This window comes from Physcomitrium patens, chromosome 10, assembly GCF_059467195.1.
Source record: "Physcomitrium patens ecotype Gransden chromosome 10, ASM5946719v1, whole genome shotgun sequence".
Classification (NCBI taxonomy): domain Eukaryota; kingdom Viridiplantae; phylum Streptophyta; class Bryopsida; order Funariales; family Funariaceae; genus Physcomitrium; species Physcomitrium patens.
In genome coordinates, this window is record NC_143419.1 from 7,606,049 (window position 1) to 7,626,053 (window position 20,005).

General features: G+C 39.8%; 3 protein-coding genes across 4 annotated transcripts; 1 reads left to right on the forward strand and 2 right to left on the reverse strand.

Moving 5' to 3' along the window:
* Nucleotides 1-361: 361 nt before the first annotated feature.
* LOC112287215 (uncharacterized) lies at nucleotides 362-2,707 on the forward strand. The gene is made up of 4 exons (XM_024529997.3): nucleotides 362-514; nucleotides 1,492-1,593; nucleotides 1,777-1,937; nucleotides 2,248-2,707. Exons 1-4 carry the CDS (start codon nucleotides 409-411, stop codon nucleotides 2,422-2,424), a joined length of 546 nt encoding a protein of 181 aa, XP_024385765.3. The 5' UTR covers nucleotides 362-408; the 3' UTR covers nucleotides 2,425-2,707.
* A 1,489-nt stretch (nucleotides 2,708-4,196) lies between these two features.
* Nucleotides 4,197-5,730, reverse strand: LOC112287329 (uncharacterized). The gene has a single exon (XM_024530230.3). It carries the CDS (start codon nucleotides 5,595-5,597, stop codon nucleotides 4,572-4,574), a length of 1,026 nt encoding a protein of 341 aa, XP_024385998.1. The 5' UTR covers nucleotides 5,598-5,730; the 3' UTR covers nucleotides 4,197-4,571.
* A 201-nt stretch (nucleotides 5,731-5,931) lies between these two features.
* Nucleotides 5,932-12,503, reverse strand: LOC112287328 (uncharacterized). 2 transcript variants are annotated; one of them, XM_024530229.2, is made up of 14 exons: nucleotides 11,598-12,503; nucleotides 10,760-11,410; nucleotides 10,477-10,593; nucleotides 10,114-10,314; nucleotides 9,715-9,984; nucleotides 9,366-9,446; nucleotides 8,879-9,004; nucleotides 8,561-8,686; nucleotides 8,240-8,368; nucleotides 7,913-8,041; nucleotides 7,594-7,713; nucleotides 7,209-7,295; nucleotides 6,612-7,092; nucleotides 5,932-6,442 (listed from the first exon to the last, which is right to left on the reverse strand). In XM_024530229.2, exons 1-14 carry the CDS (start codon nucleotides 12,363-12,365, stop codon nucleotides 6,087-6,089), a joined length of 3,642 nt encoding a protein of 1,213 aa, XP_024385997.1. In that variant the 5' UTR covers nucleotides 12,366-12,503; the 3' UTR covers nucleotides 5,932-6,086. The 2 variants fall into 2 exon arrangements, with proteins under 2 accessions (XP_024385997.1, XP_024385996.1); XM_024530228.2 differs by having other exon boundaries at nucleotides 9,592-9,984.
* Nucleotides 12,504-20,005: the final 7,502 nt, after the last annotated feature.

Sequence of the window (20,005 nt, forward strand, 5' to 3'; positions counted from 1 at the left end):
ATCCGGTTGGACGACGTGGCAAGCCATCTGGCAGCATCCAATCACGACCTACGTTTTCCGGTAATTAAACTGACAGGTGGCACTCAACCATTGTACTGTAAGAAACTTCTTTCCCAAGCCAATGGACAAGTACAGCAAACCAACGCGCTAACCCCGTTCTCCACTTTATTACTCTCACCCACGTCAGTAAATGCGGTTTTAACCCCTCACTAATGCGTACTTTTCTCCGTTTTAGTGAGTATTGTAACTAATTCTCCGTGATGGAGCTCGCGATTAGTGACTCAATCACGCCACCGTCATTTTTGGCCCGGCGAGTGTACAAGAAGAAGAAGAGGAGGAGGATGCGAGGGAACTGTTGTGTGGCCAGATTGGAGCGGAATCGATTCGGGAGGTTTGAAGTTCGTGGCGATGGCTCAGTTTGTGAAGTCCATGGGCGTGGTGCTACTGTTGGTTGTCTCTTTGGCGGTGGTGGCTAGCGCTGCCCCTCCAAGACCTAGCGATTGGAAGCTTTGTGGTGAGTTTTTAGAGCTCTCTCACAGTGGTGTTGGGTCTACCGGATTTGACCTCCTCCGAGGGGTTGGTTGACAGGGTTAGAAGTCAATGTAATTTACTGGTCCTTTCTGTGGTGGGTTCTCGTTTTGGAGTGGTTTGGGGCTGTGTGTTTGGACGTGGTTGTGGAAGTGATTCTGTGTGTCGAGGAGAGATGAATCGGTGAGTTTGTCGTAGCTGAATTGGTAGAATTTAGGGCGTTTTTTTATTTTGTGGCTTCCTGTTTTCTAACGGCCACGTTTCGTTTTACTTGCTTTTCCCAGAATGTGTAAAGAAGTTCCATGTATGTTTGACACTAAATTGTTGTGTTTGCTGCTTTCAAATGTGTGTTACTTGGTCTCTATTGGAGAGATTGATGAGGTACTAACTGGTGGGAAGTAACTGACGAGGATAGAGATAGCAATGTGCATTTATCTGTTGAAAAAATTATGGGTTTACTGAATGTGGTTCTTTGAGGTGGCTGTTTGGGCTCAATTATGTACATGGTTGTGTGATTAGTTGATTTAAAGATCATTGCTTGGTTTGGTGAACGTGGCGGTGTACAATTTTCTGAAGGTTCCTGTGTCTCATTTCTGTGCTGTAATGAGTGATGTTGGTTCCGCCATATTGCTGTTTGTTGTTCTGTCTCGCAAGGGTCAATTGATGAACATGTTTATGATGGCTTCATTGATAGGTTCTTCGTGTTGCTGGAATCGTCTTTAATTTCTAAATATATTCATGAAATGTGAGTTCAGTGGCGTACGACACATATTGTGATTAAGTTTTGTACTGAGGACGTAGACAAATATTGGTTATGGTTATTATCGTCTTTCTTTGCAACTCTTCATTTTCGCACACCCTTTTACGTCGTCACATTACGTGTACCTCATCTGTTCGCCTTGTGTATTGCGGTTCAATTTTCTTAAGCTGACTATCGTTTGATTGGGGAATTTTGGTGTGCAGATTCCCATGCTAATTATGACGTAGTGTTGAAAAATGTCTCGGTTAGTCCTGACCCTGTTATCAGTGGAGAAGATGTTACTTTCATCGTCCCTGCATACACGAGTAAGTAATTCTTTGTGAATGCTCTACTTAATTTATTTGAAGTGCCTTGGATATCTTCTTAGCTTAGGTATTTTATTCCGTGTTATACAATGTTGAACCTTTCTTTTCTCCCGTGTTAGTGCTCTCTCTCAATTATCTGCGGAAATATTCTTACCTTCTGTGGTGAATTTCTGAAACTTGCAGAGAAGGACATAACCAAGGGAAGTGTGGTTGTGAGTGTCTCATTTCATGGCATTACTGTTCACACGGAAAGGAGCGACATCTGCAGCAAGGCGCGTTGCCCAATTCCACCCGGAGAGTTCGTGTTGGAAAACACTGAAATTCTTCCGGGCTTCACACCACCGGTAAGTATTATGATGTTTCGAAGAATGTCATTTTAGTCTGACGCTCTCAGCATTGAATTCATTGTGAATTTCAATTGCGTGTCTTCCAATCCTTTGCTGCGATGCAGCGGGTAGATATTAGCGAACAACCTTACATCAGTGCTTGGATTCTTATTGAAGGAGTCTTATTTCATCGTCAGTAATTAGATAGACGTTCTTGTTCAACAGTGTGTGAGCAACGTGTAAGATTGTTCCGGGAATAGTTTAGTAATAACCTGAGTTAGCAAACCAGGATCTTCTTACGCTGTGTTTATCTTCATTTTTTTTGCAGGGGAGCTATAAAATAAAGCTTCAGTTTGTGGATGAGAGTGATAAACAATTGGCGTGTGCTGACATTAATTTCAGCATTGTCTGGAGCCAGACAATTTCTGAAACACTTGAGAGCTTGAACCCGATTAAAATGCACAAGAATCCAGTTAAAATGCAGGCACCTGTGGCACATACTTAGATGCACCTTTGGATAGGTTGTAGACGATGTTCCTGCCACTGTTTGGCTAAACATGTAATTTGCATTAGAATGCAATCCTTGTAGAATCTGCTGGAGACAAACGTAAGATTTGCCCAAATGTAGTTCAGTGAATATTTGAAAACGTTCATGTTCGATCTTTGATGAGGTCTATATTGACGAGAATTGTTGTGCCTTGCGTATCATGCGGAACATGAAAGCTTGTACTGCAATGCAATACATCTGTTATTTATTACTATGATAGCAAAGTACATTCCTTGAGCAATTCTCTAGTGTTGATGGAGCTTTGATGAAATACATCACCTTGCAATTCCATAGTCTTTGTGCAGTTCTAGTATAGATACGCTGGTCGTGTGCAAGTCTTACATTCTATCCCTGGAGAACATTGTCGGTTTTATCTCCAAGGCAACGGAACCAATGTTCTCCATCTTTTCATTAAATACATCAAACGAATTCTTTGAAAGTTTAATTCTATCATCTGTTGCAGAACGATCTTCAATACTACCATACCAATGTGCACTATATTTCTACACTTTGAACGTTAAAGATAGGCAATACTATGTTTCACGATTGATTTGGTCTGAAACTAGTATTGGTCACAATCATTAAAGACCTTGCATTTATCACCCCTTTTTTGGGAAACTTTACTTAATGAATTAGCCACTTATTTCTTAGCCACGACATGCTAAGCATTTCAATATTTTTGTTCTTAAATTATTTGCATTCTCAAAAATCTTAATTATGTATAATTTTTCAGTTTCTAAAATAGATGAAGTGAACCATAGTTCACTTCAATTCACATCTTTTTTATAAGAAGAAGCACTGGTTTCAGTGAAGAAACAAATGATAAAGAGATTAGTTTTTATATATATATATATATATATATTTATATGGAGAGAAAAAAAAAAAAAAAAAAAAAAAACACACTCATACACACACACAAACATATACAAACACATATAAGTGCATACATTGAGTATAGCATATTTTTGAAGGTTGAAGCTCTCCATGTGGCCAAAGGGCGAGGTGAGGATGAACAGTTTTCATGATGGATGAATAATCTACACCATTCATCCAATCGTGTCGGTGGATCTCCATTCTAGCTAGAGAATTGACAAAGGTGCTGATGACACGGCAGTTGCGTGTGCAGATTGAAGCTTCTGCCATCTTTAGATTGCCGTCTATGGTTTTCTGTGTACTTTCCGTGGCATAGTGAATGTGGAGTTCTATCTTGCCTGCACTTTTGGGCTTGAAGCTTGCAGCATTTGGGACAATGACGGCATCTTTCACCACCGGAATGCAGCACACAGATTCCAAAATACATGGTTTAGTTCACATTTGAGTGGTGTGCCCATACACAGAATCAAACTTGATTGATTTCGCTCTGGGAGCAGGTGGATAGACGAGCCTCCATGGAACTTACCATGGATTCGAATCGAACTGTGCTACACATAGATCGTGGTTTTAGAAGAGCCTTTTTCCTTGCAGCCTTGCTGCAGAGAGGAGATGATGGTGGCTGGGGTGCCTGCATGATATCATTCCTAGAAGAGGCTTCCTTACAGCTGAGTTTGTGACAGATCTAGGGAATATTTCTTCAATCACACACACCCATGACAGATCCGAAAGTGTGAAAAATGCCCGAAAGCTGACCTACATTTCCCTCATCTGTTGTTGGTATTCAGAAGGATCACAGTCAAACACAACCTTTGCAATTGATGAAAATTAAGTTGTTGCCGAGCACAAGGACTACAAGGTAGAAGAACGATTCTGAGCCTAATTTCATTATTACATGCTCTCATCCAAATTTGTTCACATTGCCCGTCTCCATTACAGAGCAGACGTTATAAAGCGCGTTGTGTAACAAGAATCTTCTCAAGATGAACAAAAATCTGTGGGGCCGCTGATGACGTTCACCACGATACTAAAATCTTAGCCCTAACACCAGATTCCGTTCTGAATGCATGCCAAAGATGAAAGTCTTGCTAATAATCGAACAAATCTTAAGTGTAATCCAAGGATCAAGCCGTGGATTTCGAGAAGGGTGACGAAGGTATGGAGCATTTAGCCGCGTTCAATTTCGCAAAAAGAAGAAGGAAAAAAAAAAAAAAAAACAAAACAAAACAAAACCACTACTCTGTAATTTTATCTCGAGGAAGCTTTTTCCTACCTCTCGGCAGCTCCTGAATTGGTTTAGGAAGGGTTGGCGCACTGGTGGTAGTTTCAACATTGGACCGAGAGGACCGCCGATAGGTCTTCAGTTCTGCAACAGGGGAAAGTTCGAGTTGACTCGGTTGATCCTTCGACTTCACACTCTCCAAATCGACAGCAACCGGCGTTGGGATGCCGTTACTTGAATTTGGTGGAAGCCGTCGTGCTCTCTTCTTTGGCTCTGCCTCAACCTCGGCGCTCACTTTTCCTGTTTTCTTCTTCGCCATCATTACCGCATCTCCCTTCTCTTCGACTCCGCTTCTCCTTTTTGGATTCGCTTTCTTGGGCTCTGCTGGCTGGGTGTTGGAAACGGATCCGTTGACACCAGAGACAAGACATGGGGGTGGCGAAAGATTACCCAATTCGCACACTCGCTGCCATTCATCCGGCGATACAGGCATGACCGAGAGGCGTGACTGGCGCAACAATATCCAATCCCGCAACTCTTCAACATTCTTGATTGCAGACAATGGAACAGGCTTGGGCAAGGCAGCGAGTGCACGCACATCCACCATACAGCTCTTGCCACTCTCGTCGGTATTGTCCGGGTATGCGACCTTCACGACCTCCACCACCCCAACTACGGAAGGACCTTTACCTGAGTGATAGAAAAAGGCGTGATCCCCTAGCTGCATGCTCCGAAGATGCTTCTGCGCCAGGGCATTGCGCACGCCATCCCAATTCGAGATCCCCCCGTTCTTTTCCTGATCTGCCCATCCCCACTCTCCTGGCTCCGTCTTCAGCAGCCAGTAGCCCATGCTCTCTTGAAACTCCCTCGCAACGTCACTTTCTCTTCTTAAAGCAGCTGGGGTGATGCTTATGGGCTTAGGATGCGTCCGAAAAAAAAATTCAAACCTAAAATTTGTCCGAAAAGGTTGGGAAATACGATGCTTCACCCTGAGAGAAGTACAGGAGATGAAACATCTGCTCTGACTAATAGACGTCATTGAGCGCCAGTAAAACTACACTCGCTTCTCTTAAGCTGCCAATGTTTGACGCAGCCGGTCCAATCTGACCTATCTACATCTAAGCGCCGCCAAAATTTTCGGTACGTATATGTGTTTTCAACATGATAAGTAATCGAAAATAGTTTGAACTGTACTTAACCGGAACGGATTATTATGCTCATGGAACAACAGTGTATTTCAAGGTAAACAACCAAATGTGTGCAGTCGGGTTACCTCGAAATACAGTTCAAGAAAAATGAAATTCCCGAATCTGTTTGAGATTACTGGACAAGTCACACATACATTTGCGACAATCATCTGGTCGATACGCAAGTGCAGTAATGATGCTTGCAAGATTATAGCCGGTAATGCATTACCATGGAATCAAAATTTAACAGTTGTGTACATGGGCGTTCTAAATGGGCAGCGATAACGAGGTTTTAAAACATTTCATGGGTCACTCATTACTACCATTACAGTGGTTGAGTTTCAAGCTGCCCATCGTCTACGTTTTATGGCAAAGTTTTCTTTCGATCTGCCGACTCCATTGCCAACAAGAGGGTTGACGTCACTTCTCTGGTCTGTCGAGACTTTCATGCTGTTGACATAAGTGTTGGATGGCATAGAAGTGACCACCTTCAAGCCAACTTGGGCAACTCTTCGTGGGCTGATAATTACCTTTCTCCTAAGTTTTGTTGGCTTGTTAAGCAGTACAGGGTTATCAACGCTCTTGGACGAGTGTCTCATTCCACCCTTCGAATTTGTTGCAGACGTGAAGGTCATACTGGCTCGCACTCGATTTGGACCCGGTTGAACGCCAGTTGCTGTTGATGTTCGGCTAGGGTCTGGCACAGCCAGAAAGCACATGTGGACTCAGAAACAATTTATCAAGTATTCCCCAAGTATGTCTAGCACACCTCAATTTAGGACCATCGAGTCACACCCTGGTGGCAAAGATATAAAGAGAGAAACCATCCTATAATGATGCTAGGTCTCAAGTACTAAAGACTTTACCTGCTCTTCTAGGTTTCGTAGTCATATTGTTGAAATTACTCGGCTTTAGAGTTTGTAATCTGTTCGTTGAATTTAACGAACTCTTGCTAACGTAAAGCTTGCGTTGGTCAGTCCGAATTTGATTCTCCTTGTCATCTAAGAGATCTGGGCCAGAGTCCTTAGCATCTGTAGAGTCTTCTTCTTCGTCGCTTGATGGAGATGGTGGTGTGCTACGTCGTTCATGATACAATTCATGGGCTAACGTGTTATCATCTGAAACCTCCACATGAGGTAGAGAAAGTTCAGCTTTACTAGAAGTTGTAACCTGAAGATCCTCAAAATGCCGAAGGACATGCCTATGCATAATCGGAGGTGAAAGGTCCTGTTCATGTGAGTCACTTGAGGCCACCTCGCATTCATTAATGAGAGCGGAGCTATTGTACATGAAGCTTCGCGGGCCTCGAAGCATGGCTGGCGATTGTAATGGATTGGATGCGTTAATCTATAAATCCAGCTCATTTGTTAGTATTGAGCAAACATTAGAAGCTGAAGGCGGTTGGCATAAAAAAATGGTACTCGAGACCGGGAAACCGAAACAGCAAGCAGAGTGGAACTTACTTTAGCTTGGAGGGCAAGCAGTTCCTGTTTAAGTTCAGAAATTTTGTAGTCCTTGAGCCTACACAGATCCTCTAAATTTGATATTCTCTGCATACCAGATAGAGCGATATATCTCAATTACTAGTGTACACAACATAAACGACTACTGCTGATTAGTCAGCCACGAAAAACGTAAAACAGCGTAGGCAGTAAATTAGAATAGAAATCTCATAGTATTTACATATCAAGGCTTAGAGATGGCGTGTAATGTGATGGGATAGCTGACAACCTATATACATAAAGTTCATTACATTCACTTTTATATCGTAAGGACATATATACAGCTTGGCAGAGGATCGTATAGAAGCACAAAAAACGTGACCCATCACAGAAGTTGTTGGCTTACATCTAAATTTTCAAGCTCGGTTGTCTGTGCAGCGGAAATAACTTCGTCAAGATGAGCGTCACTACGAAGGCATTCCTCACGCAATGCAGACAACTCTTGATCTTTCGCTGTGAGGACGATCTGCCAACCCCCATTACCACAAATCAGCCAAGCTTCAAGACACGCTCGTCAAGGAGCTCCCGAAGACTAAAAGCAGCATAACTCATACCATCGCACCTATGCAGTAGTTTTCTTAGCTTTTAATGGATAAGGCTGGAATGAGAAGATTTTTAGAGACCAGAGAATTAGCACATAATATACGTCCCAGAGATTCCGATACCTTCTGGTTTTGCTCAAGGTCCGCGATTTCGACGTCTTTCGAGTGGAGCTTCGATGTTAATTCCAAAAATTTAGCTTCTATTAACTGAATGTGTGATGTCATCTCCGCCACATCCAAGTGCATTTTGGCCTGCATATTAGAATATTTGTTTCACAGCTACTTAGTTCAGCCTAGAATAGAACAAATTCAACCCTGTGCCAGTTGGTTTCTAAACCGTTTTAGAATACACAACCTCATCAAAGAATTTGATCGACATGATGTAAGTACAGGCAGACATCTTGGGGAATACGGTGATGTCACTCATCTCTCCAAGTTAAAAAAGCCTACCTTTAAATTTCGCTCTAGGTCTGCGACTTCAAGTTCTTTCATCTTAGCATCATTAGTCAACTCTATTATTTTGTTTTCTTTTGCCTTCAGTTGTCGTGTAATTTCCCCAATTTCAGCTTGGATATGCTCCTGTCCAATTATTCAACATTAGTTACTTATCAAGTTCGGAGGGTAATGAAATCTAAGCTAGGCGGTCCTAACTCTTTCTCGTCCAGAAAGTAGAAAACATGAAACTGTACCTGTGAGCTATGAACACCAATCTACATCCATGGCATCGATGGTTTGGCAACTACGTTAATTCACCAAAGCCTGATGAGTTACCCAGTGATTTCGCTCCATTCTGGCGATTAGAATCTCTTTCGACTCTACCTCACTCGTCAATTCTGCAATTACTGATTCTTTCCTTTGAAGTTCTTGTCTCAGCTCGGCAAGATCCACTGCATTACCCTAGGCAATGTGCGCAGAAAATTAGTAAACACGATACAATCAGAATTCAGACGTGCCCTACAGTGGCTTCAGCAGGAGAAGAAACTAGGCCACAGAATACAGGTGCTGAAAGCTCCTAGCACCAATGGAACTGACGATCAGTGGCATAACTAAGAAAGCCATGACAAAAACATCTTACTACAGATTTCATACCTCATTAGTTTGCTCCAATGCGAATGTGACTACGTTAAACTGAGGAGGCTCTGTAAATTGGTCAGCAGGAGACTCATTCAGCTGCAGTCGCGCTTCCAACTCTACGACCTCGCAAGGAGGTTTTGCCTGCACGTGACAGAGGGGCACACGGCCAAGTCAGTATCTCACTATCAATTTTTTTAGAATGGACCTTAAAAATTACTTGTGGCTCATAATTATGTTGTAAAGGACCAAAGGGTCTCCTAAGATGCATTGCGAGGCTGATCAGCTTATTGAGATGGATTGATGGCGTGCCAGTGGAATTTCTGTCTACTACATATCTTGTGAGCTCTCAGTGAAATCTCGCTTGGAAATGCAGGTTGTCGTATACCAGTCAGTATAATTCTTCCACCAATAGTGAAGTAAGATGGGCTCCTATAGACTTGCTGATGTGCCCTGAGCAAGCATTCGCTACTTCCTAAACTTAGTCACATGTCGAGTAAATAACCTGATTCTCCACGTCCCGCTCTGTTTCATATCCGACGACATCATTCTGCAACCTTTTCAGTTGCATCTCCATGTCTACTACCTGCAGTAATTTTATCAGTCAATTAGCACGTGAAAGCATTTTCTCTCACGAAATATTCAATTCGGCCAGATAATATTCTGCTTCAAGGACAACACCAAAGCTTCGCAACTCAAGAATTTATAAGCAATCAAGTCGGGAGACGCACTTGAGCTGATGCGTTCTTCAACCACTCTGAGGGATTCTCCCAGCAACTCACGAACTTATCGAACGACTCTGACGAATTCTCTGAATGCAAATCACTGCACCGTCTATCGAATGCGACTTGTACCTCTTTTGCGGCAATTTCAAATGAACTGGAGGATTCTTCGGGAGCACAGGAATAGAGACTAGTGACTTCCTCTTCGGGTGATTCATCTTGCCCATTGTCTTCAGAGGACTTACACGTACTAAGTTGCTCAAAATTAGAAGCACATAAGCACAATGCTGCTACTCGATTAGATTGTTGTTCGGCATCTTGATCATTAAGATCATGCTCCTCCAAGAACTGTATCCAACCGAGAGCGTCTTCGGCACATTCTGACACAGCTGGATTCTTTCGCTGAAGGAAAATGCCAAACACATATCGTAAAGGAAAAAAATTCAGTCATTAACTTTATCAATTGCAGGAGCTTTGGCAATGTTACGAATGCATGAATAGAAGCAGATCATTTGAGACCTTTCTACGCACCTGTGTATTCTTTACGAGACAACTGTTGTATTCGGATGGAGAGAGACCAAGTGCCGCCAATGCTTGCGGTACCGTATCTCGCCAACATCCAGCAACCGCGGATAGCAACGCGGCAACTATAATTTTTACCTCGGTTGAACTAACACTTCGCTCTGATATGCATCTTGCTGCTTCCTTCTTCAAGGTCGTCATAACTTTCGTCTGCACCAAAACATGTAAGTTACGAGTCTACAAGCGCAGCTATGATCCCTTGAGCATACTAGTGGCATGGAATCAATTCTAAGTTCACATTCATTATGGATGCTAATGGAACTCCAAGCAGTAGACTTCCAGAATAAAGAATGAAGTAAACGATGGCGGTACCTTCAATTTGAGCATTGCACCAGCGCACTCTACTCGCAATGCAGACACTTCCTCATCTACACACGTGTTGTCTGAAACAGGTGTAACGGACTCCTTAGATAGTCGGCATGGGATGACCTACAGCCAAAGCCAGAGAGATTCGTAACTCAAGTGTAAGTCGCTGCAAGCCCGCATAAAGATGTCCCAAAACAACAAGGTGAAAATCAACCACCTAACCAGATGCCAATTAACACTTCTCATGGACGAGAATTTCAGTTCAGTGAGTTCCATGCGTATTCAATACCTTCAAGGGCGAGGCAGGCGTAACTTCTGCTAGAGGTGGCATTTTAAAGTCTGAATTCAACAAGTTCCTGGCCTTGAGTGATGAGTGAAAGGTCGTCCATTCATAAGACCCTCGAATCTCTCTAAGAGGAGTACATGCAGCGAATATCGAGTTGACTCTCTCAGGAGTACACATGTCGTAGTAGTCCTCTGCTGCATCGACCATAGGGTTAACATACCATTTCGCCTCGCTCTCAGCACATTTTTCGAGTGACGAAGTACTTCCATGCACCGAACGAAAATCGTATTCGTTGGTCAGCTCATATCTAGAAGGAGTCTCAACTATCAAATTATTGTTCTTAGCATCACCTCTAGATGAATAACTGTCCTCTGATACCATATCAAGTTTTAGGCCCAGGTCCAATTGTGTGCGTAACTTGATTCTCAATTCTATCGGATTGTTCACATCTGCTCGTTCTATGATTTCCACATTCACACTCTTGTCTGTGTCACCAAATTTCAAACACCCCTCGTCACCCACTTCGGGATGCTCAAGTTTCTTCAAGCCTTGAAAAGTCTCTCCAATTTTAGTAGGGAGACTGTTGCAATTTGTAATGGATTGGAAGCTTAACTGATCACTAAGCTGCTGCCTAAGGATAACGAGTTCCTTCTCCTGCACACAACATAGATCAATTACAACATTTACACCCATTCTGAAACGTTACGGCATAACACAGAACTAGCCCTTGTTTGTGGGACCAAGTATTCTTACAGAGGAGTACAAGTCAAATACAATCACTAGATGTAATCTATCTACAACAGGACGTGCCAAATAATTGACCAGTAAGTGTGAGCGGCACCTGCTCAGTCACCATCTTCAGCAAACTTTGAATCTCTACACTGTTCTTATCCTTGGCTGCTGAAGCGGCAGCCGCAGACAAAGCGACAATCAAAACGCGGTACATGGGTGCGAAATCCTCCCAAGCTTGGGCTTCCTCGGCTCCTAAGTCTCCTCCAATGTTGATCGCACTGGTAGCCAATTCCGCATTGACAAGGCGTCCGTCCAAAGAAATGTACGCAAATTTGCCGCTTGCATCGTCCGCGGTCAGCTTCTCGGGGACAACTCGCTGCCTACCAAAAGGCGAGAATGTAAATGAGGCTGGGGCTGCAATGTGCTTTCGAGTGACAACGTTTCGGTCTGTAGATGCTCGACGGGCCTCTCTAATCTCAGCTACTTTGGAATAGGGATGATGCCTCGAATTGTTCACAAGACCCACCATTTGCAGAGGGCCAGAACTTAGGCACCCTTCTCCGTATCCCTCCTTTCCATGGCCATCCCCTCGGGTCCCAGGTACATTCGCTGTTACTTTACCGAAAACACTTGCATCAAGGGATGAAGACCATATTGATTCTGATTGGGAGGCTTCACACAGCTCTTTCTGCTGGTCTGCAACAGTGATGAGAGTAGCCAACCCGGGAGCTCGAGGGTCATGAACCAGGTTAGCTTTCCTCCGACTTGTCATTCTTCGACGAGTCACCGCACACTGCATCATCTTGATCAGAGGAACACTACGCAACCAGTGATCAAATACCCAGTTTTTCCAATACTCGCCGATAAATTCTGTCATTGCATACTTGAAGATGGCAGCTGGTATTACAATTGGTTAAAATGTACCCACTAATCATTTTCGCGCTCTCAGAAAACGAATTCCTTACACTACCGCAATTGTTCGCGTGTTGGTTGGATTCATCAACCATCGCACATAAGAAATCTTGAGGCTTCACTCAAAGATCAGAAAAAAACTATTTGAATGCTACTAAGAGGTGACTGCAAAAATAATTAATCGTCTTTCGCAACTCTCCGTGAAGCAATCGCTCCTTACTCAGACGCAGAGGATCAAATCAACTCAAAAAGAAAGATAGGGCATCCATGTAAATTTCCTCAAGTCTACGGCATCATCCTGTCAATTACAATGTCAAGATAACTTCGCAATATCCTGCGCTGTATGTTGAGGTAGAGCACGATACAGTTAAGGGTGCACTGTGGAGGAACTCAGAGAAACTAAATTGAGGTCATTCGTCGTACGCAGCTCGCGTCTAGCCCCTGGAGTTGCGGGGAACAAGTAAAGAAATAGCCATGGGTCTGATCACTTCTCAAAACTTTATAGCGATCACAACAATGTAGGCAGCGGAGAAAGAGAAGGGGATTGGTTCAGTACTTATGTAACGCCTGAAAAATCTGGCCAGTAAACCTCCCCCTTCACAACCCTCAAATTTTCTCTCACGATTAGATTCCAATGCCAATGAAAAGCGAGGTTTCCATCTCCTGCTCAGACACCACCACCAGGTGAGCGATACGCGATGCTTTTTGGACAATTTCTCACTCTAGCCGCAATCGCTCAAACGTCCAGTAATGAAAACGGAATTACGATAAAAATCCTCGAGTCAAGTGCCCCGACGCCTGATGAAGAATCGAAATAGACAAATAAAATTCCAAGAATGCCAAGAACTCACAATGACGAGCTCATCCAGACGAACTCACAATTACTCTCTCTCACTCTCTTTCTCTCTCTCAGCCTCCAAATATCTGAATTCCACACAACAACAACCCCAAAAAGCACGCTCATCTCAAACTGCACATAAATTCCAAGCTCCAAAATGCAACTCTGGCATACAACGTAAACTACAGCAAACTACAACACACGAGCAGAGCACGAGCTCGCACGTCCTTGCACTCCCCGCCACCTCCAAAACGTCGCATCTCGCAGAGCTACAGTGCTACCCGAAGACTCATTCCCATCACCCTCTCCACGCACACCCACAATCACTGACGGCTCACCAACCCTCCGCGACGATCCCAGGATGTGGAATCATGCTCAAATGATCCAAACTGGGGACGCTGACCAGTACATTCACTCACTGCCTGAAGCACTCGAGCCGCCTGCAGAGCCAACCGCCTTGTCAAGCGACAACCGAATCCTCGCCCGTGAGCAAAAATAGACTCGTCACCGATCACAAACAGTACAAGCATCATCGACATGGCCTCGACGGCACACATGCACGCACGCCGGGCCCTGGAGAGTTCAAATTCGAGAGGATAATCGTCTCGAAATCTACGCCCTCACTTCGATCGTGGCCGTCCATTGAGGGCTTGTGACCGTTCGACGCGCCAGCACGTCAGCGGCAGGATTTTGGAGCCTTATTAAGCCGGGGCGGCAGTCGCGGGTTCGATTCCCTGCTCACGCTACCAGCCGGTTCATTAACTGTTTCTAGGGCGGGCCGTCGCGAGGAGCCTGAACAAGGCGGCGATTGGAGGACTGAGAAAACTTCTCAGTACAGCTCATGGGTGTGCGCTCCCTTGTCCTTCTTCCTTTGCTGTCACTTATACAGCACCCCAATTCCTCCCCCTTCTTTCACACTGTGATCATTTGTAAACGCACTGCTATCATGGGGGAGACGGAGGCTAGAAATGGCAACGCCCATATGATTCCTCAATCCTGATCCTCAGCTCCCTTCACCCAGATCTCATTTCGTACTCCCCCCCCCCACCCAAAATAAGTAAAAAAAGAGATGTTCCTCTGTTCAAGCTCTTCACCCTCTCTCTCTCTCTCTCTCTCTCTCTCTCTCTCAAGCTATGATGAGTTTTCGAACCCACCTTCTCAATCAGAAAATATTTTAGGAAAAGTGGGACCTTGATGAGTATGAAGTTGCATGTACCGTGGATGGAAATGAGGTGTTTTTTATTTTTTATTTTTCATTAATCAACGGAGGTAATAGTGGGATATGAGCTTGGGTTTTATCTTACAAAGATGTAGAATGTTTGTCCTTGTCCGTAACTGTAGTCATGGAAAACACTTCTTGTTGACTTCGGGTTCCCCCCCAGTTTCAAGGATGATTCGTGAGTAAACTCCACGTCGGTGCTTTTCGGGTGTTTTACTGTCTGACACATGCGTCATTAAATCAAAGTCTTCCACCTAGTCGGAGTCTAATTGGGGGACTATAAGTGCCCATTACTGCCTCGCCATTTATATCGCCTGGTTGTCGTCTTTGATGTTTGGAAGATGTTACAAATTTAAACGTCTTTTTGAAATCAAATTATGGGCATTCTGAGCCAACAGTCTTCTCTCTTGCTTCAATTGTGCCGCTCGCTTCTACGAAAAAGACTCCATTTTGGATCCCTGCTCATCTACAACAATCTTATTTTGTCATCAAAAGACACGATGACGCTCCGGCAAGCTCCTCCGCAGGGACGTGAGGTTTTTCAGCGAGGATGTGTAAACACCACACATCATGTCTGTGAATGATTGATAGTCCAATTCTTTGCACTCTTGCATGGTAGGCAAGAACACGATAACATTATATATTGCAGAAAGCAAACGTAAGGTATCAACCTAGAGTGGGACAATTAGGGTTAGGGTTTAATGCTGAACAAGAAATAGGATGACAACGTCAACGGTCTACACAGCAACGTTGAAGAGTCGACTAGCACATGCTCCTGTTTCACAGACTGCTTTGGAGGCACATCGATAGGCGGAACAAGCATAGCAAGAGGAGAGCTTAGAGCCTAAACTTGTCGCCACAGCTATCCAGATGGGGAGGCATGCAGACATTCACTCTTTACATGCTTCTTCAAGTGAGATTCCCCTAGAGGGACTCATTAGAAGCAGTCAAGGTTTTCTACTAACAAAATGGGTTATTAATGTGAACCTAAATGCAAATAAGGTGCAGCAAGAGATGGAATATTAATAGAAAAGAGTCATGGCAGTTTACTTTGTTGGAGGCAAGCAGTTCATTAAATCAATAGAAGAGTGGTTGGCTAGTGTCATAAAAGAACTTGCAGTAGAATTTAAGATATGTCGTAAATTAGGACATGGTTTTTTCAGGTGATCAGAAAGAACGAGGTGGCCATACAAAAACTTTTGATGCATATGAGTCATTAAATCAACTCATTGGTTGTTTTGGAACAAAAAGATGTATTTTGAGTGCCAAATTGCAATTATTAGGTGAAGGTTAGTGTAGAGGTTTCTAGATGAAGAAAAATCAGTGTTAATGCAAGAAATTGGCAATTATAATAACCTAGACAACATATAAGCCCTAAGGCTTAAAGTTAAATTCCTTCTCATGGAAGAAGAATTACATTGGTATTAATTTTTAGTTCTTAATTATTTTATTTATTTCTATTATTTTTTTAAAAAAATTCCTTCTTCTATTGGATAGATTTAAGTTTATATTTTCAAAAGAGAATACTAAATTTTAACATTCTTTTAACTTCTTAGAATTACTAGAATCTCTAAAATTAGAGGAATTATAATTTCTCAAAGTCCATGATCTTTTAGAAAATTTCAAGTTTAATTTGGTGATACAACTTTCACAAATTCTTTGATAAAATCGTAATGCCATTTGGTCACTAACTTTTGGTATTTAAATAATTAATTAGTTTTAAATCATAATTCTTTAAAACTACATAAGTATTGCATTTTGAGATGGATTTGAGTAAGTGAGGAGGCGATCTTGGAATAAAAGGTATTTTGAATACAATGGTAGCAATAGTTTTATCAAAAACATATATATTAGATAGTTATTAGAGTGTCTAGCCTTAAATTCGGATTTAAATTTAGAGAGCCTTGTAAACTATATACCTTCTTAAGATTCATGGAATCTCAATGATGGAGATGTGGCTACTATTCTTAGGGCTTCAAACACTTGTATAAAATGGTTGGATGGTTGAGCCTTCATTCTTCTTCTTGCTTTTGTTAAAAGGCAAAGCCATGCCAATTTTTCTCTAGATTTTTTAAGTAGCTTAGTTGTTCCAGTTTTTTTCTTTTAGTTTTTATAATTAATTTTTCAAATTTTTGATAGAAGTAGTACTTTTTATTGCAATTCTTTAGACATGTTTTTTTTTAAACTTTAGAGTTTTTATGAAGAAAAATCTTCTAATTTAATAAAGAGTGGTATTTTGCCTTGAAAGTTTAGAAGCTCTATTTAAGAAAGTTTTTCTTCATTGTTCACAAGCCATAAAGCAATAAGAGTTTTTTACTAGAAAATTGATGAAGTATAGTTTTTAAAAAGCTAAGAATCAATCATATTGGAGCGAATGTTATGATACTGTAGGGCCATAAATAAGACAAAACAAAATAGATTGGAAAATCAAATAATAAAAGCATATATAGGAGAGAGTTAAGAGTAGATTTTAATAAAATTTACCTCAAGAAGCCAAGAATTGATATTTGAAGAGGACCAATTGTCAACTAGGATCGAAATCAAATCCAAGGACACAAAATTGCACATCTATAGTGTCTCCAGGGTTCTTTTGTAGATCAAAGGGTGGAATTTGAGAGCAGACTTGAGAAGAGATTTTTGAATATTAGTTTTATGTCAATTTAAACAATATTGACTTTTTGAAGGATTTTCAAAGTTAGTAATATTCTTGATTGGTTTAAATTTTGAGTAATAAAATTATGTTTGTAAATTTGAAGGTTTCTTGAGTTCTATGGTGTTCATATAGATGAATTTTGTACAATATATTGGTATACTGTTTATAAACATGTATACAAATTTTGAAGTCAATCAAATGATTAGATCAAAGTGTGTGAAGGTTTTTGTCGGTTGAGATCTTAGAAATTGGATTTTGAGGGACAATAAGTATTTCTAAGATCTTTAACAATCTGCAAATTGGATTGAAAAAGATTTTTTTTTTATATAAATATTAGACTTGATTTTAAATGTTTAGGTAAAATTTGAAAGCAATTCAATAGTTCAAGAAGGAGGTATTAGTGCTGGAAGTTTAGCATTTAGGTTGGTATATGAGGCTATTCAATACTTGATTGGATTATCTTACATTTCTTTTAATTGGTAAGTACGATCAATATCATCTTTCTTGTGCTTCTTTTTAACTAAGACATTAAGAAGTATGAAAATTTTGAATTGATATGAATGGTTTGAATATTAATTATTGAGGTTCTATTTTGCTATAAGATTTGTTAAGAGTTTATTTAAGATCTAGGATTTGTTTAGAATCTGGTTTAGGATTTGATCTAGGATTTGATTAAAATTACGATTTTCTTAGGATTTAGTTTAGAACTTGTCTAAGATTTATTGAGGATTTAGGATTTCATTGGAATTTCATTAGGATTTGATCTAAGGATTGATTAAGATTCAATTAGATTTTCAATTAGGATTTGACCTAGGATTTGGTTAAAATTTAATTAGAATTTTAATTAAGTTTGTATTAGAATTTTTATTTTTATTAATTGATTAGGATTCTTTATATTTCTTTTGTGACTTCTTTTAAAATTTATTTCAATAGATTAAAGTTTGACTAAGTTATTAAAGATTATTTGAAGTTTATTTGAGGTTCTATTAGACTTAATAGAATTGTTGTTGTATTTTTACTTATCTTTTATAACTAGATACCTTTTGAATTTTTAAGCATGAATACACGAGAATATAGTAGGAGTATTGATTCTTTTGAAGAAGATATGCTTCTTTTAAATTCAAGTGGCTAAATAAAGGTACAACTTTGGAAGATAAAATGAGGAGGATTGAAGTAGCTTGAAGGCTCAAATTTTGAGAGAAGGTGTTATTTGGAATTGAAATTTTAAAAAGCTTAGATTTACTTAAAGGTAATCAAGGACCAAGTCATGGCATTTATTTTGATAGGAGACTATCTATTGCCTTGATGAATTCAAGCATCAATTTTGAAGGACAATATTAGAGTCATATAAGTATAGTTTAAGGCAAAATATACAAAATAGATGCATCTTTAAGTCTTCTTTCTAATAAGACTAATTGGATTCAATTTGAAGTTTGCAATGAGCTATTGTATATTAAATTGTAAAGGTGGGTGCATCAATAGGTTTAAAAGTACCAATTACCTTTGGTTCTTACTTAGATAATATTATAAGTCTATTAATTAACTATTATAGATTAATCATGTAGATGGAAATTAATAATAAAATTGAATCTTATTAGATGAAAAATTATGTGGATGAAAATTAGTCAAATTAGATAAATTTTGATGAATGAAAATTTATTTTAAGTAGATGAATTTTTATTTATGGATGAAAAATTATTCTTAGATGTAAACTCATTTATGGATGAGAAATTGTTTTAGATGAAGTTTTAATTTTGGATGATAATTATTACCAAAATAGAATAAAAATAAAAATCATATAAAATAAAAATAAAAATCATATAATTTTTTTCTTCAAATGTGAGGTCTATTGAATTTTTTAAGTAGTTGTATTATAATATAGTAAATGTGAAAATATGCCATTTGATCAATTAGGAAGCTTAATGATTTTTAAGTAAGAAATAAGAGGATTTTTTAGCTATTTAATTCATAAATAAGTAGTGATTGTGAGCTAGAGAAAACTTCCTATTGGAAGGTCTTATCTAACTCATAATTAAAGAATTATTGAAAGTATTAGACATAAATTAAATACTAATTAGGTATTTATTAAAAAAATTCGACAATTAAATTTTTTATCAATTGGATTAGACTTCCAACTAGTAGAAATTTATTTTAGTTCACAATGCATATATTCCACATCTCTTATTGAGGTACTTACATATTTCAATCTTAGATCCCTAGCTTCAATCTGATCCAAGTAGGTAGAACAAAGATGCCAATTTAGATCATGCTTAATATAGTCTTTGATGAGTTTTAGAGTAGTATATAAGTACTTATGTAATATCTTAAAGCAGTGGTGGATAAATACAAAGGTAACATCTATAACTCAAATAAAAAAAATTCATTGTATTCAAGATAGGAGTTCCATTCAATTTAATACTTAATATAATGAATCTAATTATAGATAAAACTAAGCTAATGAAGGCAAATTATAAGAATTTATTAATTCAATGTAGCTATTATTTATCCACATCTTATCTTGAGAAGAAATATGTAGCATTATATAGCCTTCGGCAGTCCAAACCCTTATCAATAATAAATATAGATGATCAGCAAGTGCACCTCAAATCTTATTCTCATATAACTCTAAGTTCAAGAGATAAGCATAGTCAAAAATTACAATGGATCCTATTCCAATTATATTAGCAAATATAGGACATAAGCAATTTAATATTGTATTTATAAATGGATCCTTTATTAATTCATATAACTTTTTAAGCCTAGGACAAAGACACCTTTATATAGAGAATCATCTCTATTTTGAATTGGCATTTTTTTTTTTAAAAAGAGATGAGGAATTGAAATGGATATAATAGGATATAAAAAAAGCTTGTACAATTGGAATTCTTTACCAAA

What these genes read in the sequence shown, in the direction of transcription:
- LOC112287328 (XM_024530228.2), bottom strand. Translation starts at nt 12,365, where the DNA reads ATGACAGAATTTATCGGCGAGTATTGGAAAAACTGGGTATTTGATCAC. An exon ending in TGAAGAACGCATCAGCTCAA is followed by an intron (nt 9,447 to 9,591) that starts GTGCGTCTCCCG and finishes AAATTACTGCAG; the next exon opens with GTAGTAGACATGGAGATGCA. An exon ending in AGCGGGACGTGGAGAATCAG is followed by an intron (nt 9,005 to 9,365) that starts GTTATTTACTCG and finishes TGTCACGTGCAG; the next exon opens with GCAAAACCTCCTTGCGAGGT.
- LOC112287329 (XM_024530230.3), bottom strand. Translation starts at nt 5,597, where the DNA reads ATGACGTCTATTAGTCAGAGCAGATGTTTCATCTCCTGTACTTCTCTC.
- LOC112287215 (XM_024529997.3), top strand. Translation starts at nt 409, where the DNA reads ATGGCTCAGTTTGTGAAGTCCATGGGCGTGGTGCTACTGTTGGTTGTC. An exon ending in TAGCGATTGGAAGCTTTGTG is followed by an intron (nt 515 to 1,491) that starts GTGAGTTTTTAG and finishes TTTGGTGTGCAG; the next exon opens with ATTCCCATGCTAATTATGAC. An exon ending in TTCCGGGCTTCACACCACCG is followed by an intron (nt 1,938 to 2,247) that starts GTAAGTATTATG and finishes TTTTTTTTGCAG; the next exon opens with GGGAGCTATAAAATAAAGCT.